Raw genomic sequence first — 23,273 nt, forward strand, 5'->3', positions numbered from 1 at the left:
TTTTTACCCAGGCATGGAAGGATAAATGGAAAGCAAATGAGCTCATATATTCCCGCATTTTTCAGAGGAACACAACTTTCATCTTCCTTATTGTTTAAGCCAATTGGCAAATACCAGAGATAGATTAATATTACCATCAAAATCATAGCCGGGCTGAAATACTTTTAAATGGCATTTAAATGAATTCGTATTCCTTTTGGGCAGCGCTCTGAGGCATTTAAAACATGCTGTGACATACTGAATCAAACAGGGGCTAAGTGCGAACAAACTTCATTCCTAGAAATGCATTTCTCTATTTGCAAGTGTTTGCCTTTACTTTGGCACGATCACATGGGCTCCAGCTAGACTTTTGAGCTCTGGCAGCCATCCAAGCTGCAGATGGTTGGAAATGCAGCCTGAAATCAGTGTGTGGTTGATGAATTACTCCTTACACCTGACCCCTGCTTCACACCAGGCACCAAACACAATCTGAACACTACCAGCCAGAGAAGCCCTGTCAGGCATCTCCGTATCTGGAACGCTTTCTTCAAGGCCTTCTGTATGGCCAGATGGCCAAAAGTGGGGAATGCCATAAACCCACTAAACAGAAACGTGAGTGACTAAAGAGCACGGGATTGGCTGGTAAAAGGTGAAGAGAGGCAAGAGCTTTGCACCAAATCCAAATGCACACTTTCTAAAAGAGAGGGATGGAGCAAGGAGGAAGGTATGCTCATGCCACACAACTGAAGGAAGTCCCCAGTTCCCTCATGCCAAAAGATGCCCTAAAACATGTTAAAAGGGAGACATAACACACACCCAAATGTGTTGCCATAAAATCACTATATCAAATTTAAACTCTTCTGGGTACACCTGTTTGAACTCCCTACCTGTTTTTCACTCAGCTGGGGCATGTATCTGTCATTTCAGGATCAGGCTCATTAAGCCCTCTTGCTTGCAGGTCAGTCTGCATCCCTTTCACAGCCACAGAGATGGGGTTTTTCACTTTTGCACGTGCTCACACAAGCATCAAGCATAGAGACATGAAGAGGTACTGTGGGTACTGCAAACACTGCCTCTCGTTTTGGGGTGTTCCTGCCATCTGACTGGGTTACAGAGTCAACACCATGAGAGTTAAACTACAAGACCCAAACCATGACTAATAAGTAGGAAATATCTGGAGAATGCATGAAAGCAAACCGCACGGAAATAGCTGCTTAACTGGATATTTTTACCCCGAGTGCAGGTATAGAGACCCTAAACCAAACAATTCCTGTCGACAGGTAACTGTGGCACCTCATCCTCTCTATCCAAGTGATTCGGGTTTTTTTCAGTAGACTGTTTGCAAAGGAAGCTGACCCCAGCAAGAGGTCTAATCATAAGCTGCAGAGGACAAAAATAAAACACATCACCTACTAAATCAAGGAGACTCTTTCAAGTATATTCAGAGTTAACATTTTTCACCCCTTTTTCACATCATTGCATGATATTTTATAGTGCTTATTTTTGTTTACTTCTGTGCTAAATGGCAAAGAGAAAATAATATGCTTTGGCAAGCAAGAAACAAAAGAAAGAAATTCATAAGATCATAATGCAAGATCTGGCATCATTAACATTCTACGTGACAATTTGCAATGTACTCCTGTAAACCAGTTGCATTAGCAAGGATGCAACTAAGGAAATTCTCTTAACATCTCAAAATAAAATAAAAAAGTACTACATATTCTCATCAGATATAAATGTGCTGAACCACCATATTAGTTCAGCTAATACTGCTGAACTCCCTGCAATATTAGAAAGAACGCAAGACTATGCTTCACTTGCAACAGTAACCAGAAATATTTACCCTGAAATAAACTCCTAGGACAACTGGATTCTCTCCCTACTCTCAGCATCTGTCTAAAGAAGTTTCAAAACTGTACATTCAAACTGAATTTGTCAGACAGTGTCACACCAAAACAGAAATAAGGTTGTCTTGCCTCAAACTCAGTGTTTGCCCTTAAAAGATATATTAAATTCCTTGCAATTATCTCATAAGGATTGACACCCTCCCCTTCTTCTCTTTTTTGGATGGCAATGGCTTTTCCTAAACCTGAAATTAAAGCTTTAGCTTCAGTGGTGGCATTTGATAATGAAGTAAATGGAACGAGTGCATGCTTTGTGTTCCACAAAACGCCACAAAACACTAAAAAGTTGAAGCAATCAGACAAACATATGGAATCCATTTTTTCTATTTATAATCCCATTACCCATATAGCTATTCATTTACACCCTTTCTGCACAACAACATGCTAGCCACGTTAGCAGACACAGACACACAGAGCCCATAGGCTGGAATCCTGCGCGGCTCCGCGCTCCCCCTGAGCGGGACGTGAGGTACAGAAATGCAGCACTTCTCAAAGGAGAGCCAAGGCAACTTCACCAAACAAGCAAAGAAAGAGCAGCACTTCACCCAAACACGCTGGGGAACGTGAATTTCCAAACTCTGCCTGTTGAACACGCTGCCACTCCGAATTTCAGAAGCTGTACAGAAATGCCATAAGAAAGCCTAGAATTTCTTTCTTAATTACAAATGAATGTGCATACACACACACCCCAAGCATGCATGACTGTGAGCATAAAAACACATTCTTTCTATGGAGCTGAATCCTACCATGCTTGGTAGAAAGAGCAGTTTTTGGAAAATAATAAGCTGAAGTTCTCAGGCCGGGTGGAATGATACAAAGGTTTATTTATATGTGTTGCTCCAATAGGGATGATAAAAGATACAGCTCTCCACCACAAGACTATTTGATTACCCAACTATTAGCTTTAGACATACAATGGGTCTAACTGCTTTAAAATGTCCCAGAAGCTGATGGCTAGCTTTAAGGTAACAAAATCCAGATGCTGCCTGTCTGCACTACTTTAAAGTCTCATGGTCTATAGAAGAGAAATACTTGCATCCGTATGTATATATATAAATATATGTGCACGTGTATGTATGTTTATTATTTAGAGTTTATGTACATCCTTAACTGTGGACCAAGGAAAATAAGAAAAAATAAAGGCATATAAAATGTATCACCGATTTGAAATTTTACCTGTTTTTACTGTAAAAGTGCAAGTGTGCCAACACTGATGCACATGACTTTTCACAGGGTTGATAATTTTTTATACCAGCTATAAAAATGCATTCAAGTTATTTTTTAAAGCAAGGGGTTAAAAAAAGTCATGGCACAGAAAAGCTATTTTTCTACTTTAAGATCAAATATAAGGTTAATTTTCTCAAAAAGTTTATTTTACAAAGTTAAAAAAAAAAGAAGAAAAAAGGAAAGAAAAAGGACAACTGGCAAAATGTAAGCTACGTGAGTAAAAGGGATGGAATGTCCAATATTTCTCCTCCAATACTCGAGGCTATTGTTCTTTCAAAAAAACACCATCAATTGTTTCATGTCCTTGGCTTGCCAGGTTTTGAGGAATAGCATCAGCCTGCGTCCCCAAATCCCCCAAACAGTTAAAGCTATAGGCGATATTGCAGTCAAGCTAGTGACGGGCTGCTGCTGCTGCAACAGCAACATTACACACTAAATGGTCACAAAGGTAAAATGCTGTTTGGATTGACCTTGAAAGGAAGTGGGGGAGAAATGATAAATTCCACGCCAAAATACAAAATGTAGAAAAGGATGAATTTTATACCAAAAAATATCTGCATGGTGCAGCGAAAGAAATAGCAGAGCAGAGAAGTGAGAGGTAACCGTGCCATGAATTACAAGGCTGTAACCATACTGAGTGCTTCTGGTGTCATCACAACTCCAACCAGCCAGAATTGCAGTTTTTACAATTAGTTAATTTATATAATGCAGTAGTCAGGCTATAAACGTTAACGGGAAAGTAATTTTTATTAACAAGGAATATAACTTATCCTTTCACGACCACAGCCAGACTAACATGCTTCAAACCAAAAGTCTGGAGAAGTCAGCCTCCCTTGTGGCACTTCACCACACACAGTTGCACACATCAAATGTCCCATGTGTTAAATTTGCCACAGGAGCGCAATGTGTATGTGTGCACGCAGTACCATATGCACGTGCGTGCGCCCTGCCTTGGCTTTTCCCTCCTAAAGGATGCTCGTTTATTTACTGAAACTGTTAATCTGTGACTGTGAGGTCACACTTCACCTTGTGAAGTGTGTATTTTTTCCTTTTTCTTCCCTCCAAATACAGCGTCCTGACAGGGTTTGCAAACTTTCGGTTTAGGGCTGGCTTTCTTTTGTTACTGTCCTTTGGTCACACAGGAAATCTTTTCAGAGAGCAGACTATTATACAATAGCATTATAAAAATAAGGCTTTAATTAACTAGCTCATGGCCAGGTAGCACAGACTTCACTCAGCCTCTCTAGGAGAGGCCGGCCTGCTTTCCAGTCTGCTGGTATTTTAAAAATTATTAAGAAAAGAAGAAAGAAAATGGAAGCGTCCGCGCTTGGATACACTCTCCAAAACTAGTTACCCTTTCTTTTTAGACCTCTGAAAATGCAACAGAGTACAGCCATATCATCCTCAATATTTAATGAAATATTAAAACCAGTGCAATGCCCTGAAACAAACTCCACCAGATTTACAGACAGTTAGCTCCGAGCTCTCCTCCGAGCTCCACAGCATCTCCTCCTCAGCTGATTAAAAGTTTGAGTTGCCACAGACAGCTTTTCTAACAGCAAAATCCTTTTAAGCTGTGAGTAAACTGCAGAGATCACTGAAGACCCACCAAAAGTGGTTTATGTCCGATGCTGTCCAGAGCAATCTTTATCCCATGCCATAACAAACACACTACCTGCCCGCTGTTACGATAGCGTTAACCGCACTGTTCTCCCCAAACAATAAAAGGAATTAGCCGACGCCAGCAGCCCTTGGGAAAAAAAAAATAAATTAAAAGAAATAAAGAAATAAATGGGAGGGCAGACAGTAACCTTCCTGCCTCTCTCACGCCTGCTTTCTGCCTACCAGCTCGGCTCTGTGTGACACCGAACCCGAGAAAGAGACAGAAAAATCGCCAACGAGGAGAGGCGAGCCCGCAATTCGCGCGGCTCCGCTCTCCATCCCCCGCCAGCGCCCGGCCCCGCCAGCCCTTACCTTGGTTTGGAGATAGTGGGGGTAGTAGTAGGTGTACTGGGGGTACATTGGCTGCTGGTCCAGGCGTTTGCCCATGTAGCTGGAGTCCTTCTGGCTGGTGCGGGGAACTCGTTGGCAGGCTGTAGTGCCCCAGGGCCTTTCTTCCTCTCACGCCGCTATTCCTGACAGCGCGGGCGACAGAGGAGGCTGCCGAGACTTCCTCGCCGTCTACCGCGCGCTACTTCCAGCGCAGCCAAAAACGCGCCCGCACGGACATAAACGCGTGTGTCTGTGTGTCTGTGTCCGTGTGTCTGTGTGTGTGCGCGCCGCGGGGTGCGTGCGGGTGTGGGTGCGTGCGTGGCTGGCAGCCTGTGCCCGGTGCCCGCGGCGGAGCAGCCCGCCTCCCCGCTGGAGCAGCGTGCCTCCGGCGGTGCCCGCTGCCCGGCTCGGGAGGGAAGCGTCCTGCCACAGGAGCCGGGAACACAGTGCAACTCCAAATCTCCGCACAGCCGCTCGCTCGCTCTCCTCGTCCTCTCCTCGGCTCGCCCCGCTCTCGAGCCCTCCCCTCTCGCTTCCCCACCCACCCCCCTTCCAACCAAATAAAAAAAAAAAAAAAAAAAAAAAAAGGAAAGAAAAAAAAAAAAAGAAAAAAAAAAAAAAAGAAAATAAAAATAAAGAAAAAAAAAGAAAATAAAAAAAAAAGGGGGGGGAGGGAAGAGCCTTCCCCAGCCTAGTTGCCGCAGCCTCCCTCACGGAGTGACATGGTGCTCAGGGCTCGTCCTGTCTTTCATTCAAACCCCCTCCGCGCCGCGCCGCCGGTGGGAGGGACCTCGGCGCGCCGCTCCCCCGGGAGGTCGGGCAGGCCGCGGCCGCCCCCGCGCCCCGCAGCGCGGCTCCGCGGCTATCGTTTTAGTTTAAAAATACACGTATATGTGCGTTAACGAACGGGAGGGGAAGGTCACGGAGCCCGGCCGCCGAGCAGGGAAGTCGTCGTCGTCCTCCCCCTTCAGAAAACTCCGCACCGTCATCCGGCACTTCGCGGAGAGGCGACCCCGGGCCAGACATATTAAATACATACTTTGTTAGACCGCTTATATAAGACTTGGTTTGTTTAAAGTTGGAACAAAATGGAGGAAGAGAGTAAAGAGGAAATTCGGCCGGCCTGGCGTGCGGGTGCTTTCCCCCAGACGTGTGAAAAAGCCTCGGTGCCACAAAAGTGGCCGCGGCTGCGTTTGCCCCGCTCGCAGCTGCCGCCGCCCGGCCCAGGTGTGCCCAGGTGTGCCCCCAGGGCCCCACACCTGCCGCAGATCCCAGGCCGCCAGGACCTGTGTCAGCACCGCCATCCCAAATATTTATCCTCCCAAAGACACCAACGGAGAGCGGGGCTATAAATCACCAGGACAAAAAAAAAAAAAAAAAAAAAAAAAAAAGTGCGTGAATAACAAAATGTTTCCTCTTGTACGCAAATCCTAGCGTTTCTCCTTTTTTTACAATAACTTATTTCTTTAACATGTCATCAGATTCCTGGGCCTTTCTATAGTGGTTTTGCCTATTTATAAATTTTTTGGGGGAAAAAAAATGTGCGGCAGCAATTTCTTTTTTGTTTTTATTTAAATCATCCATAGTATGGCAGCGGGATTGTCAGCTGCTGTATTATCAACCAAATTGCTTCAAAAAAAAAAAAAAAAAAAAAGGAATTATAAAAAGAATTTCTTTAAAGGGACACTTCTCAAGGCTGGTAGAGCTAAAATTAGACTTGCCAGCTGTGTTTTGGTTTGTGGGCACGTGCTTGCACATGACAGGAACATGGAAATATCACGCTTTACTCTGGCAGTTTTCTGTTCTCATAAGCAGAGGGTTTTATTAAGGATTCCCATAACTGCCCCATGGCCAGTCCAAAAGGGCAGTGTGGGAAGCCGTACACACGCTCAAAATACTGCCTATACACTGTGTTTTCATCACCAGCATTCTTCATCGTTGGTGATTAGGTACCAGCCCTCTGCCAGACAGTGGGAACACCATGCCATGCTCGCGCAGGTGTTTGCCTCCTGTGGCAGGAGAAAAACTTTTGTAAAATGAGTGCTCTGCTCCCACAGAACTCTACAGGCATTCTGCAGGTTCTTGCACACCTGGATGAGCCCTGTGGAGCATTACCAGTGCCCCAGTTTCCAAGGGAGTCAGAAGAAAAGCTTGGTTGGGTAAACTGGAGTATTTTCATTCCCTATCGTTACTATTATCATTCCAAGCTGGCCAGCCAGGACCATGCGGTCCCTCTTCTGAGGGTTCCTCTTTTTCATACATCTTCCCTTCTGAGAAGTGAATTTAGGAAAAAGATAAGAATGGGAGGAGAAACCTGCAATCCCCGCCTCCCACCCCACGGTTTGTATCACTGCTCAGCTTTAAATATGCTGCCTCTCATTGTAGTGCATGTTACTCTTGCTTACACTTTTTTCTCCCCCCGCCCGGCTTTCCCTGAGGGTGAAATAGACTATTTGAGGGTTGGGATCTGCAGAAGTGAATAGTGATTACTTGACGGTACGTGATACTTTGAGCCGAGACAACTTTCAGATTGTTCTTTCAACTGCCAGAATTAAGTTGTTGTGCTTCTCTCCTCACCTTCTCAATTTTCCCTCAGGATATTAACGCAGTTTTTCTTGCTAAGCGGTTTGCTTGTAGACGTGGATGTAACCAGATTTGGGAGAAGAAAGAACCTATGTGTACATGGTGAAATAAAAGATAAATACTAAAGGATGTAGAAAACTGTGCATTCTGACCAAGAAAGCTACATGAACATTCACTGTTTTCCATGGCCATTATTTTAAATCCAGAAGAGCTGTTTTGACTACATCATCTTACTACTGTGAGTATTTCAAATCACGCCATGGGATTTCATCCGAAGATTTCCAGACACTTCCCCATCAGATGCTCTGGCTAGTAGCTCCAGCAGTTCTAGCAACTGAGAAAAGGTGGGAAGCTGCAGGAGAAATGGGACTATTATCTGTGTGGGGAACAGCTCCACCTTTCATCTGCTCTCTCTCAGCAAAAGTCTTCAATATGCAGATGGTTTGGATTTCCCGTTTCACCTGCAATCCTGAGCAGGTGCTGAGCAGCCTCTGCTGTTTGCTCTGAGTGCTCAGCATCTCGCATGATTGAGTCTTCAGAGATGCAAGACGGAGTGGAGGCAGCAAAAATAGGAATTCAATATAAAAGAGTGGGGGGCCAAGGGGAGAAGACAGGAGGCAATATAGCATAGCAAAAATGCAAATGAGCAGCCACAAAAGCAGATTTAGATAGCATACAGCCTCTGAACAAATGCTAGAGCTGGAAAATGGAAAATTTCCATTTGCAAAATACAGACATCAAAAAGATCATCTGTGACTTGGGAGCACACTGTTTAAATAGAATCCCCTTCATTTTCTGGCCTGTGCATTTGAATAACTGAATCCACTTGCAAACTGAAATAGCAGTTTGCCTACTGAGTGTTAAGTATAAATGTTCCTCAAAAGAAAAGACAAGCTGTTCGATCCCAGTGAGCAACAGTGAGCAAACTTCACAACTTTTTTTTCTTCCTATGGGAGGGCTCATTATCAAGCCCCAGCCAGTCCCAGCTTCAGGAACCCAGGCAGGGAGCCAGATCCCAGTGCAACTGCAAAGGCACTGCTGCCACTGGTGTCACTGACCCGAGGGCAGATTCAAGAGCCAGGTGAGCAGAAAGGATCTCTTCTATGGGAAATTTAGAAAGGAAATGAAATAAATAAATGGGAACACATCCTCTGTAAACTTGACAGCCAAGTACATTCAAAGACAGGCACTAAAGGATATTAACCCAGCAACAACCAAAGATGTGGATAAAAAACCTGAAGTTAACCAACAGAAAAAAAAAAAAAGAAAAAAACAGAAGGAAAAAAAAAGAAAAAAAAAAAACACCCAGAGACTCATTTTCCTGGCAGCCTGAAGTACAGAAAATCTACATATGTTTGGATGTATTTTTACGTGTCATAGAATGCAGATTTCTTCATTCAAAAAAACTGAGTTAAAAGAAAAAAGCAGATACCTGATAGAAAATTCAGGGGGTTTTATTTGATAAAATACATTTCTACATAGGCTTTTTTTTTTTTTTTAATAAGCTTACCTAGCCTATTAAATCTTCTAACGTCATAGGTATCAGAGTCAGGGAGCAATTAAAACATTTCCTAGCTTCTTGCTCTTTAAAAGCAGCAATATATATTCTAGAAGATTTAACTTCAGCAAAATTATGTCACAATTTTCTACATCAGGAGTAGAGAAATAGAGATACCACCACCTCAAGCAATATAATAGGTTAAAGAAAAAAAAAAAAGAACAATTATATTTGATTTACATTTTTTACCATCTCTCTACTTTTATTCTATTTACTTATTAAAGCTATTACAAAGGAGACCACAGTGATGCTTGACAGCTTGTTTACAGTGGATTACAAGAAGAGCACTGATTTTATTTTTAGATCTGTCAGCTCCTTCAATCCAGCTACCTTAAAACTATATTGATGAACACAAAATTTTATTATTTAATGGATCATTTATCAAGCTGATTTCCCTAAGGAGAGCTAACCAAGTTTCTAAGGAGGGGCATATCCTGGTGCAACCATCAGTAGAGCATGTGATAGCCACGGAGAAGGTGAAAAGACACACAGGATCAAAACACTTAGCTTAACAATGACAGCATTAAGTGTCTGGGATTGACAGAACCTCTCTGATTTGGGGGATGCCATGGTTTTCAGGTGCTTTCCTTTCATAAGAGACCACCAGAGGTGGCTTTATCTTCACACACACCCACCCCTTCCCTGTCTGCATGAAGAAACCCAGCAGGTTTGCTCTCCAACCTTCAGCACTAACCATCACAACAGCACAAAGTCTAGAATAAGGCAGAGTGGCCTAGAGTAAATTTGAAAGAGTTAATGGTTAAGATTTTGGGCAACAGCAAAGAATTGCCATCTATCATCATACTTCATTATTTTTCACTTTATCATCTTCTGTCTTTACATTATGGCTCAGGGTTTTCCATTAGTCTACTTTTACCTAAATGTCCAGTCCTAAAGGAAATCTTTGGACAGCAGCAGAGTGAAAAATTTTAGATGAAAAGTGAACAACAATGAACATTGACTAAATTGTTTGTGTTTTCCACCTGATATACTCCCTTACCAGCACAAGCCAGTGAAACTAGCAGTCAGTTGTACAGACAGACTGAAATTATGCACTAATGTCTTCTTTCTGCAGATGTTAATGGATACAACCAAAGTAAAAAATACTTAGTCTTTTGTCTACAGTCTGTTTCCTACACATCTCTGAACACTTTGCAAGAGTTAATTCATCCTGCAATGCAGAAGATAAAGTAACATAACTAGTCAATGGCAATGTCCCAGTTGTGACAAAAAATGGGGGATTCCTCTCGCCCCACAAACCTTCGTTGCATGGTAAAAGCCACAGCAAATAAGACCAATGGGGCAAAAGATTGATACTTTCAATTCTGGAAGGGATTCTTGTGGAAAGAAAGCAGTGCAATGGCAATGGGTGCAATGTGAAGAGGTGGGAGAGAGACATTGGCTGTAGCATATCATATTATCACACATCAATGGTTTAGGGCTTTCAAAAAATACCAGAATTGTGCACCGGTTAGAGGACATGCCTTTCAAAGGTAGAATTTTCTATAGCAACTCCACATCACAAGTTAGTAAATGTTGCATCTGGTCTTGAGTCCAAACTCTTAGGATAAAAAAAGCAAACAAAACCCCAAACACTAAGAGGACTAGCCACAGCCATTCTTTCTTGCAGCATATTAATTTAACACTAACAGCATTAGATGTGGTATGGTTCCAGAGGGAGAAAATTCTTCACCTCCCACCTTCCTCCCTCCAAAGTCCTGCTTACTAGTCACTTTCCCCGCCCCTTGTTTACTTAAAATTAGATTGTAATCAGGGAACATGAGGTTTTTTCTCTTCAGGAAGTTTATTTCTGAAGGTAATGGGGAGACGTAAATATGCTGCCTGTTTACTGAGGCTCATAAACATATACGAACACAGGCAATTAATTGTCACTGAAGGAGTTCCAGCAAACATTGAAAATCCTAGCTTTTTAGGGCATGTTTGACTAAATGTTCACCCATCATGTACTGAATTACTTAGTGAGATATTAATTTTGTGCTCCAGCTGAGGGTAATCACAGAACAAACTGGCATTATTCAAGTTACTCTGTGAAATTACAGCAAGGGTAATCTTAAGAACAAAGGCCAGCAGGAGTTGAGCCTCTCGACTTGAAAGGAATTATCTTTTCCTCTAATTGAAGTGAGGACTATTTTGTTTTGTTTTTTTCTTTCCTTCCTCTTGCTAGATTTCCAACAACACTCTTTGGCAGAAGGTCTCCTTGCAGCAGGGTTTTGTGCTTAAAGAGCCCATGAGCAGGGGTTCATCTGCCTGGGAAAGTTTGCTGATGTAATTGCACCAGCATCCTCGACAGCTAGAGTTATATCCATAGAGTTATACCCTCATATGGGCATTCTTCCCTGGGAGTGACTATGCTGGTAAATGCCCCTATTTGCACAAACCCAGACTTCTGGGTCCTGTTTTCCTGCTGGTGCTGCCACTGACCTACAACATGACCTTGGACAAACCACTTCTGCTGCTCCCTGCTGTCTGTCTCTGTCTCATGAGTGTCAACTGGAGCTCTTTATGGTGAGAAAAATCTCTGTGTTTATACAGTACCACAGGGGAACCTCAATTTTGGTTGGGCACCAAAACAACGCAGCAGAAATCTGTAATAATGTATGTAAACAGTTTGTTGTTCTACCATCCAGACAGCTACTATTAGAGAATTCACTGGCTGTGGCTTTTTTTTTTTTTTTTTTCCATGAGAAAAAGTTAACAATAGGCAAGAATGGAGGGTCATTTCAGGCAACATTCCATCACTATCAAATATAATAGATTCTGCTTGCTCCATACTTATATCCTCCCCAGCATGCCAAGACACATTTCTTTTTGTCTCTTTCATATCTGGCAGGCTTATTTGCCCACTAAGTAACACTTCATCTAATGCTGGCTGTAAATAAGGCCTGAAGGAACTTTTGCTAATAATTTCTATTTCATCTCCTAATAGACCCTCTTTTAAAACATGGTACAATTACGGCACTACCCTTGCAAATTTGTCCAAAACTTCATTCAAAAGTGTTTGTAAAAATATTTTTTTTTATTACAACTACTGGAATTTTTATGGTTTTGATAAAATCTCAAACCTCATTTCTTTCAGTTTGGTTCAAATTTGATTTTTTATTTTAATTTTTCCACTAAAATTCTGCTTGACCCAACTGCAATAAATATTTTCCTACTTAGTCCCCTTGAAAAAGGAAAAATCAAAGTCTAAAAACAAATCTCTTAAGATATTTTCAAAAATATCTTAAGCAAAATCTCTCTTTTATCTCTACACATGCTGGAAAATATTATTTGGGAAATATACAAATGAAATACCCCTATTTAAATCAGTCTCTAGGGGAATGTGTTCATCAGTTGTTTGTTTTTAACTGAAATTCATGACTGGGAAAAGCAATCTGCACTTTAGCTTGTGCCAGTAAGCTCTACAGTAATTCTGAGTCTATTCAGTCCAAAGTATTTTATAAATAAAGAAAAATCACAGGTTGAGAGGAACTGTAATCTTCAGCCATAACAAAATGCTATTCTTTTCCTTCTCACCTAAACACAACCGGGAACTGAAGTGGAAAGCACATAAAAACACGTACTAGACTGCTAGTGCCTTCTTATCAACATGTAAAGCTTCCCTGAAAGCATTACAAGAAAAATTATAAGTGTCCACTAAATATGGAATCAAAAGATTGTGTGTAACGATTCCCAACAGAGGGGGAATTTCTGGCTCTCAAATTCTGTCTCACCAAGATAGGAAGAGAATGAATAGCAAATGGAGAAGTACAGGACTGGGAGTTGGGTAAAAAGTTCCATGTGAAGGTAAGCTGCAGACTTGAACCAATTCTATGTTTTTCAGATCAGTTTAGTCTTTTATAGGAATAATGGCATTTTTTTGTAATGGACAGCTTCCATTTTCCACAGAACCAATGCAGCCTGCCGTGCAAAATGAAACCTTATGTCACACTAGATTACTGTCCATCATAACCAAAGAAAATGTATTGAACTGAATATATTTGGTTCAGGAAACCTGTATTTTGTCAGCTGCAGTATAGCTCATTGTCCACTAAACAGTACCAAGCCCATTCTGAACAGAGCGCACTGTAGAAATGTTTAACCTCCTAATCCTCCACTTGTACGCTTGCCAGAGCAAAAGGGAGGGTAATACCTGACATCTAACAAAAACAGGGTTAGGACTGACATTTTCCTGTACCAGAAAAATTCTTTGGGTAAGAGATCATTTATTTCCTGCGAGCAGATAAATGCTAATTATAGCTCAAATCTTCTCTCTTTTCCCTTTACAATTTCTTTTTTCTTTTGCTTCCTCCCCTCCTTTGTGCATCTTTTCTTCAGTCTTGTTCATCAAATATTTTTTGCCTTCAAAAAAATCTCATCAAATCTCTACATTCTCCTTCATCTGAAAGTTATCTGGCTTGAGAATAATTTTCCTGCCTTCTTTTATGTATTCCAGCTGGAGTTTTTAATAAAGCACAAGGACTCAAGGCTACTGTATTTTTATTAGGAGATGGTGGAAACTTTATAGTGATTTCTATTCACATTCAGCAAATGTTCATCCCTATTGTTCTAGCCTATTTACCGCTCCCAACATCCTATTCCCAAACAGTTTTTACTCTGTAATCCTTCATCTGTTTTGTTTCCTCTTTATTTCTGTCCCTGCCTAACTGCCTGTCTTGCCAGCACAAGCACTTTATTTTTCTCGAATTTTCTCTCCATTATTTTTTTCTGTTGCCCCCATTCCTCAGCCACAGATGCTTTAGGCTCCACTTTCTTACTTATGTTGCAGTTCTTTGAATGTAGAACAAAAATATTCACGTGGGGAAAAAGATATCACTGTACTATTTTTTTAACTTGCAAATCCCTCCTACTAGATGGGAAGAGAGAGCACAGTATGCCATAAACATCAATATTCATGTCAGCCCAGGTGCTTTGGCAGAGTTGTGGACAGAGTTAAAATAAAGTAGAAGGTGAGAATATTAAGTTCATTAACAGAGGAAGAATTAGGTCTCACAAACTGAGGATCCAATTAATCTCACCTCTTACTGACTTCTTTTCAATAAAGGGCTTTAAAGACATTTCTGCTAAGTACAGATGTACACAGGTTCTCTTCTCACAACTGCAAGTTGTACACCCCCGATATCACCATGCTTGTCTTTTCAGGATCCTATTGCAGCAAAACATATATCAGCTTAAAACCTTAATAGCAATCTTTGCCAAAGAATTCTCACCTCATACAGCAGGGTAAAAATTACAAGCAGAAACCACTGGAAGTGAGTAGGAGTTAAATATTAATCTTTTGACATAGTTTTTCAGATGAAATACTGACACAAATTCAGCTTGCAGATAATTTGCACTTTGGCCATTTGGTACATTCCCACCAAGCAAAGGTAGATGTTTCTCTACTGTGAAGAGCTTGTAGGAGAACAAAACCCAAATAATAACTGTATTTCATTTAATTGGGAAATTGTATTTTAGCAACAGATGCTTTGTGCTAGTCAATGACTTGAATGTTTTATCAGAAGGGCCAGGGGTGTTCTGTCACTATGGGAGCTTGACATTTCCCATGGTCTCAGACATTCATTGGAATGAAACACTGGTTTGTCAGATCTCTATCACTGCAGTCAGATATTTCCCTCCTGAAGATCACATCCTCCCTTCGAGTTCATGGTGAGAAATTTCAGTCAAGCCATTTGTCCTTTTCCTGTTTCTCAAGAAAGATACAATTTTTTTTACCTGTGTTGGAATAAGGTGGTGCCAAATGAAGAAAAAAATAGCCAAGCTCATCCAGCCTCTTCTCCTTGGACGGAGGAGCTAGATTGGCTGGAAGGAGGCTGAAGGAAGGCAAGGTTCCTTAGAACACGTGGAAGAGGGACCAGAAATTTTCCCAAATGGGTGACTCTGTCAGAAATGCACCTTCTACTTTCTTGTGAAAACTTTCCAGGTCTGGCCACATGAGAAACCCTTGAAAAGGCACAGTCCCTGTATCCTCAGCATATATCTCCCTAATCCCTATATCTGCTTCTCTTCCAGCTTCCCTAGACCTCTGCAGACAGACACAGAATTGGCACCTTCCTTCCAGGAGCAGGAGCTGTACAGAGCAGGAGGCAGGGATGGCAGGCATGGCAGGAGATGCTGGCACACAGCTCTAGGAGTACTGTGAGATACTGCCCTATCTCTGCTGGGCTGTTGGGGTGCTGCCCATCAGTCACTGAGATGAGGAGGTGTGGAGGAGGGAGCACAAGAGGAGACTGGGAGTAAAAGAGGGATGTTACAGGGGCAGTGAAGACAATACATCAAAGCACTGGTGTTATAAAAGGACCCCAGGGTGAGTAAGCATTATAGTCTGAGATGGAGAAGAATGAAATAGGGAACTCGAAATACCTGTGGAAAATGGGACCTCAGATTAAGAATCAACTAAAATTGAGAAAGAAAAAGCAGTAGTTATGGCAACGAGGTAGTTAAGACAGTCCAAATTGATTAGGAGAGCTAGGCAGGACATATGAGAAGAGCCAAAATGGGTGAGAACAGAAGGGCACAGAGACATACAAGGAAAAAAAGAGGACAGCTCTTTTCCCTCTGCATCCTGGCTCTAACCCCCAAATTCCTGGCATTGACCACTCCTCCATTGTCAACAAAAATCATCTACACCCAGCTGCAAAGTGATCCAGCCCCTTCTACCACTGGTCCACACAGACTATTAAAATCTAATGCTGCCAGACTCTCCATGTCTCTGTGATGAATAGAAAAATTTCAACCTTGCTGACAATCCATTTGTCAATATGCCATGGGATGGCATTTTCAGGTTCCTTTATTTTTTAAAGCTAAAACCTTTTTCACATGTAAATTAAATTAAAAGAACAAGTGGGAAAATTCCAGATGATCCCACATTTAAGGCTAATAAGTAATGGGAGAATTATAACGAATAATAGAATGATAACGAGCGTTCACAGAGAAGCCCATTATAACTGCACAGACAACCATTACTGAGTAATTTTATACCTTTTGAGCACTTGACTTTGCAACCTTAATGCTTTTTAAACATTGTTTTTGCCTGTGTAATGATATATAACAATCTCCAGAACACCATCTGCAGTCTTCATATTTCCTTGATACCTTTCAAACAAATTTTTATACTGAGTATAGAAGAAGCAAGTGATTATCTCACTGAGGAACAGCCAGTAGATAGCAAGGGGTGCATTTGTTTGTTGCCTCTCTGTACATTCATAATTCCTATCTCAGCTGGGAGCATGCTACAAACTCTTGGGCTTGGTTCATCTTTTTTAAAGACTCTGTTTTTATGACAGTTTTGTAAAAAATTCTGATTCTGCAGTTTGCTTCTCCCATTTTTCTAACAGTGGAAGCCAAGTTAACAAGGTTTCGGGACATAATTAAATACTTTATTCAGTTAGGGTTTGGCTGAAAGCAAGGCATCAAACATTTCCTTCATTCCTTTCCATGACGCTGCACCGATTTACCTTAGTTTTATGTGCTGTCCTTCACTGCTGGACTCCTGCTTAGACATGGTTTTAGGCACATTTTTTAACTGGAAAGAGGCATTGCATGCTTACAGACTATCATCATAGTTCAAGTTTACTGCTAGGAAAAGCCAATATTAATAAGGGCTGTTTTGCATTTCTCCAGGCTTCACATATTTTAGCTGCAAATGTCAGCTTTTAGCAAGCTCCTAGCTCTCCTTTCCAAAGTATTGTAATAATAATAATAATAATAATAATAATAATAATAATAATAATAATAATAATAAAAATAAATGCCCCATAGGACTGTCCCAAATCCTTGTCACTCATGCAACTCTGGGTCACCTTAAAGCCACTGCAAGTCCCTGAACATCTGCATTATTCAGACTAGAATCCTAATGTGTACCGTATAGCAACCACTGCTACACTACCTGCATGCTTATATGCAGGTGGTTCTCTTGGCAGCTGAGATTTCTGTTTGCAATAAAAGAAAAAAAAAAAAACCTGTTTGTAGTAAAGAGCAGGCACTTTGGGGGGCCAGCTTGTGAGCTGACTACCTGTGGAGCACACATTCTCATTTCCAGCCCCATGACCCTGAAGCAATCACTGCAGTCTGAGTGGAAAAGGGGAGTTAACACTAAATAATATTAGATAAGAGTCAATCTCTAGTCAGCACTTTTCAAACAGCAAGAGAAACATGTCTTAGGTGTAAAGTGAGAGATCAAGTAGGAAGTAACAGTAGTGGAGAATGATAGGGCAAATGAAAGTCCCTCTCTGCATGCTTCTCTGAATTCGTCTTTTCTATTATTAAGTTCTTGGCTATAAGAGAAAGGTTATGGATCCTATGTTCTCACTCTCACAGCAAGTCATTCTCTTGTTCTTAAGCATCACAAAGAGCAGTATATGAAATTCACCACATTTATATATCTATTTTATGCAATAGCTTAGTTGCTGCCTCCTTGCATGTAGGAAGCACAGTAACACCTAATTCAAGAACTAGTCATGTAAAAACACTAACTAGCAAGACAAAAAAAAAGAAAAAAAACCAATCAGGTGGTATATGGATACTTAGTTATATAACTCCTACAAAGATGAATGAAAACAGATCCTTTAATTTCCAACATGTTGCATTGAAAAGGACCATCTCTGAACTGAAGTGGTGGATGTTCCTATATGCAAAGACTTACACACACATGTAACCCATCATCCAAGTAGGCTGGCAAATGCCAGGGTGCCATGGCACACTTGATACCACAGGACTGTCTGGAAGCAGTTGGACCTGGTTCAGCAGAACTCTCTCTTAAACATCACAGTCATTTCCTGAACCAGCTATTGAAACCCACTTCCAGCAGTGGGGTTTGCAACCTACACCCTGCCACTCACTCCAGCTCCCCCAGGAGCCCTACAGTGCCTGTGGCTCTGCTTGTATGTGGCTCTGGAATACCTTCAGTGCTCAGTCCCCAGCTCTGGCCTCCTCCTTAGAGCTGGTGGTTGCTGCATGTCTGCCAGCACGAATACCAGCACCTTTTGGCTGGGGAGGAGGTGTCATACCAAGCCTGGGATTTCTGGAATATGATACAAGGGTTTCTACATTAGCCTGATGGAGCTTCTAAATTTCCACCTTAGTCACTTTATATAACACAACTGGAAGTATATTAAAAGACAAGTTGCAAAGTGAGCAGTTAGAATTCCTGGAGCACTGGAATTAAGGCTGCTTATTCCACCTTAACTACATCCTTGAATCTTCTCATTAGAAAAAAATCTGCAGAATTGCATCAAATTCTAATGGGAGGCCCTTGCCTTGTTCTCAGTGTTGAATGGGCACTGCTAGCCATATGACAAAATATTTCATATTTTATTTTCTCATCACTTTTTAATGCCATACCATATTTCCTTTACAGCATTCAAATTCTGCTCTGAAGACAGAATTATTAATGTTTGCATAGACTCTCAAGCAGGTTTTTTTTCACTATGGTGACAGTGTGCTTTGTAACACATGTAAATTTATCTTCCTAATGCCTGAGGAGATGGAGAACTATGTTCATCCCCAGTTAACAGGTAGGCAGCAGAGGCACATACAAAATTAACCAAAAAAGTCAGTGCTGGATTTTAGTGCACATTTTAAGGAAGGGCCTCCATTTTCAGAATACTGTGTATCATATGGCCCAGTTCTGCTCAAAACTCAAGCTTCTGCCAGTCATAGCCACAAACACAGAGTGACCAGTGGCAACAAAACCTTCCTGTCCTCTGCTATGGGATCAGCCCACAAACTGCATCAGCAAGCCTCATGTATACCCTGGCAGCAGAGAGACCTTGGCAGGCAGGTGCTGCTCCAAGCCCCAGACCTGCATGCTAATCTCAATCTTCTTGCTCAGTAAACTTAATCCTACTCTTACAGCAACTGAAAAGAAAGATTCCTAATGGGAAAGGATGGGAAGTCTTAACAATAAGTAGTTCCATCAATCCTTTTCTATATATAAAATTAATGATACTGAATTGTAAAATTATCAGAGAATGAAGCAATAATTTTATGAAATAGAGAGCTAAAATAGACTCCAAAGGATTAACATCCACAGTAGATTATCCCCTCCATACTAAATTGGGTAATGGATTTCTCTGAATAGGATATTTCTTTATAGCAGAAGCATGAGATATTCTTTTAAAAAAGATCTGTAATATCTTACTTTGCATATGCCTTGTGTTTTCTTTTGCTACTTCAGTCATTTAGAAGTAGTGATCTTGACTGATCACACAAGTGCATATTCTTGTGGAGATATCTTAATATAATGGGGAGAAGCACACAAGCCACACATGATCTTCTTTTGGAATGAAAGAGCAGAGATCTCCTCGAGAAGATTTCTGGTCACTAATGGAGTATGGTAGGACACAAGCAGGCAAAAATAGCAGTGTGGTTAAGATACTGGACTAAACTTGGAAGATATCTTCTGGTTCCTGGCTTTGCTGCAGACATCCTGTGTATCCTTGGATAAATGCCTCTTGTGAGGCTAATTTCATTTATGTGTTCATGTACATAGTAATGAGCCTCATAAACAGGCTATAAATATAATCACTTGAAATAATTTTTAAGGTACAATCTCTCATACTCAGTGAGGGATTTCATATTCTCTTGGGAAATGGAAAAGTATTTTCTAGGCTAAAGGCATGAGACTCATTTGGAGCCATCTCTATTTCAGTGGCATCTGTGTGCACGATTAGATTTGGCACATGCAGACAATTATGATTAAAAAAAAGTCTGTATTATTTGCACTATTTCTCATTTTCTTTCTCAGACTGGGATTGTTCCTATTTATAGGAACTCAGACTGTAGGAAGCAAGGAGAGACACATGTACATGATGATATCTTTGAAATATGTACTGGCTCCGTGTAGTTTTTGTTCAAAATTCTTGGAAACATCCTCTGAAAATCTGTGTGCATGGACAACAGTTGTGATCATTCACATAGACCACACTGTAAATCACAGATTCATTTGTACATCTGGAAGTTACACATCTCCCCACACACAATACACATAGCTACACAATTCACAAGTAAATTTCTACAGGAAGGGTGGTCCTAGAGCAAAGGCAGATCTGCCAAATCTGCTAATCAGTGTGATATTTCACCATTTGTCGTGCAGGGTACGTCTTTACTGTTGCAGGGGAGTTTTCTTTGTGCTCTGGAAGCCTCTGTTACAGATTTCCAGAAAGGCCAGGTAAAAAACTGCTGCTTACAGCAGGTCTGTATCAGGTGGGCAGCAAATGCAATACACCATGGACCCTGGAACTAGCCAGCAAACACAAACTGTGTCAAGGTTAGACCACCATAGTGCTCCCAGCGCTGTTTGTGGATCCTTATTCACCCACTTCCCTTTCAACAAGAATTAACTCCTCCAACATGTGTCTCTGCAGTTGCTAGATGAAACTTAGATGAAGCATAGGGTATAAGGAAAAAGTAAATTATGATAGTAAAGTTTTTAAGTCTATATCTATCATCTGCACTTAACTGCCTATGACTTTGTAAAAATACAGCTTCCTGCTTTCCAAGGTAGACATGCCTTACTTGGGATGGGTCATTAGAGAAAACTTTTTTCTTTTTTTTTTTTTTTTTTTTAAACTTAATATATCCAGTTAAAAAGATATGCATATGCAGTCATTTCTCTATGGACAATTTACTGGCAAAACAGAGTCCAAGTTTGAAAATTCATCCCATCAGGAATATGTTTGCCATAAATCAAAGAGTGCATTATGAAAGTATAATATTATAAAAGTATAAGGAAGATACTACTAATGATAAGCCAGGAACTAGTAATCTGTAAAGTAATTACTGTTGCCCTTAAATCTCTTTAGCATTCCTTGCATCATGTTACTGTTTTCAAATAATTAGAAATGCCAATACCTTAATGAATCAGACTACTACAAAATAGTCTAAGATTGTTAGAATACCAAAAAATTGCAGTTCCTAATGTAAAAGGGAGTGGGCATTAAGACAAAATCAAGGACACAAGCAAGAGACCTGCTGTCTCCAAATAAAAAGCATCGAGGTGCAATGCAGCTAAAAAACCTGTGACTGCAATTTCTACAAGAGCTGATAATTCAAATGTGATCACTTACATATAATCTATAAAAGCAAGTGCATAACTACTGTGATAGTTTGATAGTTACAGAGGAATTTTAATAGTTTTTTCCTGGATGGGAGTCATCATGTATTACAGCTACCTAAGTTCATTTAAGGGCAAAGATATGTTTCTGGAACTACTCCTGCTGCCTGATATGTCAAAGAATTAACAGCCTTAGCAGTTAGGAACAGAAGCCTTACCAAGCAGGATCCTTTTCTAAGGGAAAGGAAAGAAGACATGAAATTAAGAACCAGTGCCTCTCAGGAATGGCCTGAGCTATTTGTTAAATGCCTCAGCACTGAGATGTCCCAGTAACAGTAAGGCTGTGGCAAATCAAGAATCTTGACGCTCCCAAGAACTTGTGAATTCTGGCAAGTTTGTCTGGGGAGATGAAGTGAATAAAGTGAGGATGTACTAATTGTCACATTGCTGTATCATAACATTATGAATAACATTCACAATGCCATTGGATGTCTTCCAAAAGAAGATTTCTGATACGGTGAAAAAATTGCCCCTAATATTGGCTCATATTTTATTAAAGTTGAGGGTACAGTGACAGCTCAACAGTAAACTGCATGTAACAATTACTCAATAACAGGTTGTATAGAAGGCTTCAGTAGTTTCTTGCTTGTATGCTTTTGGCTTTTTTTTATCTTTTTTTTTTTTTCTTTTTTGTCATGTAATGACAAGGACATTGCTCATGTTCACTGAAATACCTCCAACTATACAAGCTGTGATCAGTAATACATTTACCAGCATCTCACACTGCCCTTATATTGCTATTTTCTATTTTTCAGGGAAATACATTCAAGACACATGCACAGAGTAAATCCAAAATGAGCCTTAAATAATCTTGTTCAGGGCAACAGAGAATAATGAGTGTGTCTTCAATGAGGGGCATAATTACAACAAGCTGTCAAAGGAAACTTTAAGAAGGTTTGGGGGCAGGGGGAATTAAAAGCTATTTACCTCTATCAAAGCAGAATGAATAAGGGTAATGAGTAATAACCCTGAGAAAATGACAACAAAGGGGAACAGTCTCAGCACCATGAGTGGGAAATTAATCAAGTTCCTCTTTTGTTAGCAGGTGTTACACAATAAATTCCCTGTGTTCCACCCTGAAAAAGCATCCTTAATACCAGAAAAGAAAAAGTTCTAAGAAGTAAACAAAAAAAAAAATTGCTACCTTATCCTTACAATACATCACTGGCAAATGTCTCAAAGCACCTTTTAGTTCAATACAGTAAAAGAAATACCAAAGCTCAGTTTCATGGCATTTGGATATAAAATTATGGGGAAAATCCTGTGCCTAGGTAGATCCATTTGGACAAGACCAAATGATTTGCAAGAAGCATAAGGTAACAGCTAGCAAAGCTCCAGTGTGCCTTCTGGAGACAGTCAAGCTGGGATATCTTGATTACATCTACCACACCTCAGTCCCTTAAGCCAAGGAATACTTAGTTCAAGTCAGAGCAGCACAATGCAGTTGTGTAAACAGAAGACTGAAAATCAGGAAATCCTTAGTTCTAAAATGGGATCCAACTGTGCCCCTTTTTCCTGTCCACAAAAAAGTTAATGAAGCAGCCTAAGCAACCCGCCCTCTCCTCCCTCCTGGACAGAAATAGGAGTGTAGAACTGCCACTCTCAGTGAAGTGCTGGGAAAATTAGCAGGGATGAATTGAATAAGTTCACATCTTTAACATATTCTGAGGAAGCAAAAGGCTCCATAAGAATTAAATATTATTGAAATACTGAGTAGAAGATCTTTGCAAGGGGAAATTACTGCATTTCCTTTCCTTATGTATCGATTACTCATTAATGCAGAAAAACCGAGAAAGATCAGATTTGATGGTTCTCAAGGAATGGTTTTCACTCTTACATGTGCTTCTGATTTGACACTACAAATACAAATGTTATTCAGTAGATTTCAATCATC

At 40.8% G+C, this 23,273-nt stretch overlaps 1 protein-coding gene across 7 annotated transcripts in view; it reads right to left on the reverse strand.

The window, feature by feature from the left end:
* The window catches only part of RBMS3 (RNA binding motif single stranded interacting protein 3), a 691,053-nt gene that overhangs the window by 427,095 nt on the left and 240,685 nt on the right, over positions 1 to 23,273 (reverse strand). For 3 of the 7 annotated variants that reach the window (XM_056483538.1, XM_056483537.1, XM_056483534.1), the window contains exon 1: positions 5,085 to 5,660. The exons of 2 other annotated variants lie outside the window; for them this stretch is intronic. In XM_056483538.1, the coding sequence (XP_056339513.1) occupies positions 5,085 to 5,159 (75 nt within the window). In that variant the 5' untranslated portion in view covers positions 5,160 to 5,660. Of the gene's footprint in view, positions 1 to 5,084; positions 5,661 to 23,273 lie in introns of those variants that run through there. 2 more of the 7 variants (XM_056483536.1, XM_056483539.1) reach the window with 1 other exon arrangement.

Source organism: Oenanthe melanoleuca, chromosome 2, assembly GCF_029582105.1.
Source record: "Oenanthe melanoleuca isolate GR-GAL-2019-014 chromosome 2, OMel1.0, whole genome shotgun sequence".
Classification (NCBI taxonomy): Eukaryota; Metazoa; Chordata; class Aves; order Passeriformes; family Muscicapidae; genus Oenanthe; species Oenanthe melanoleuca.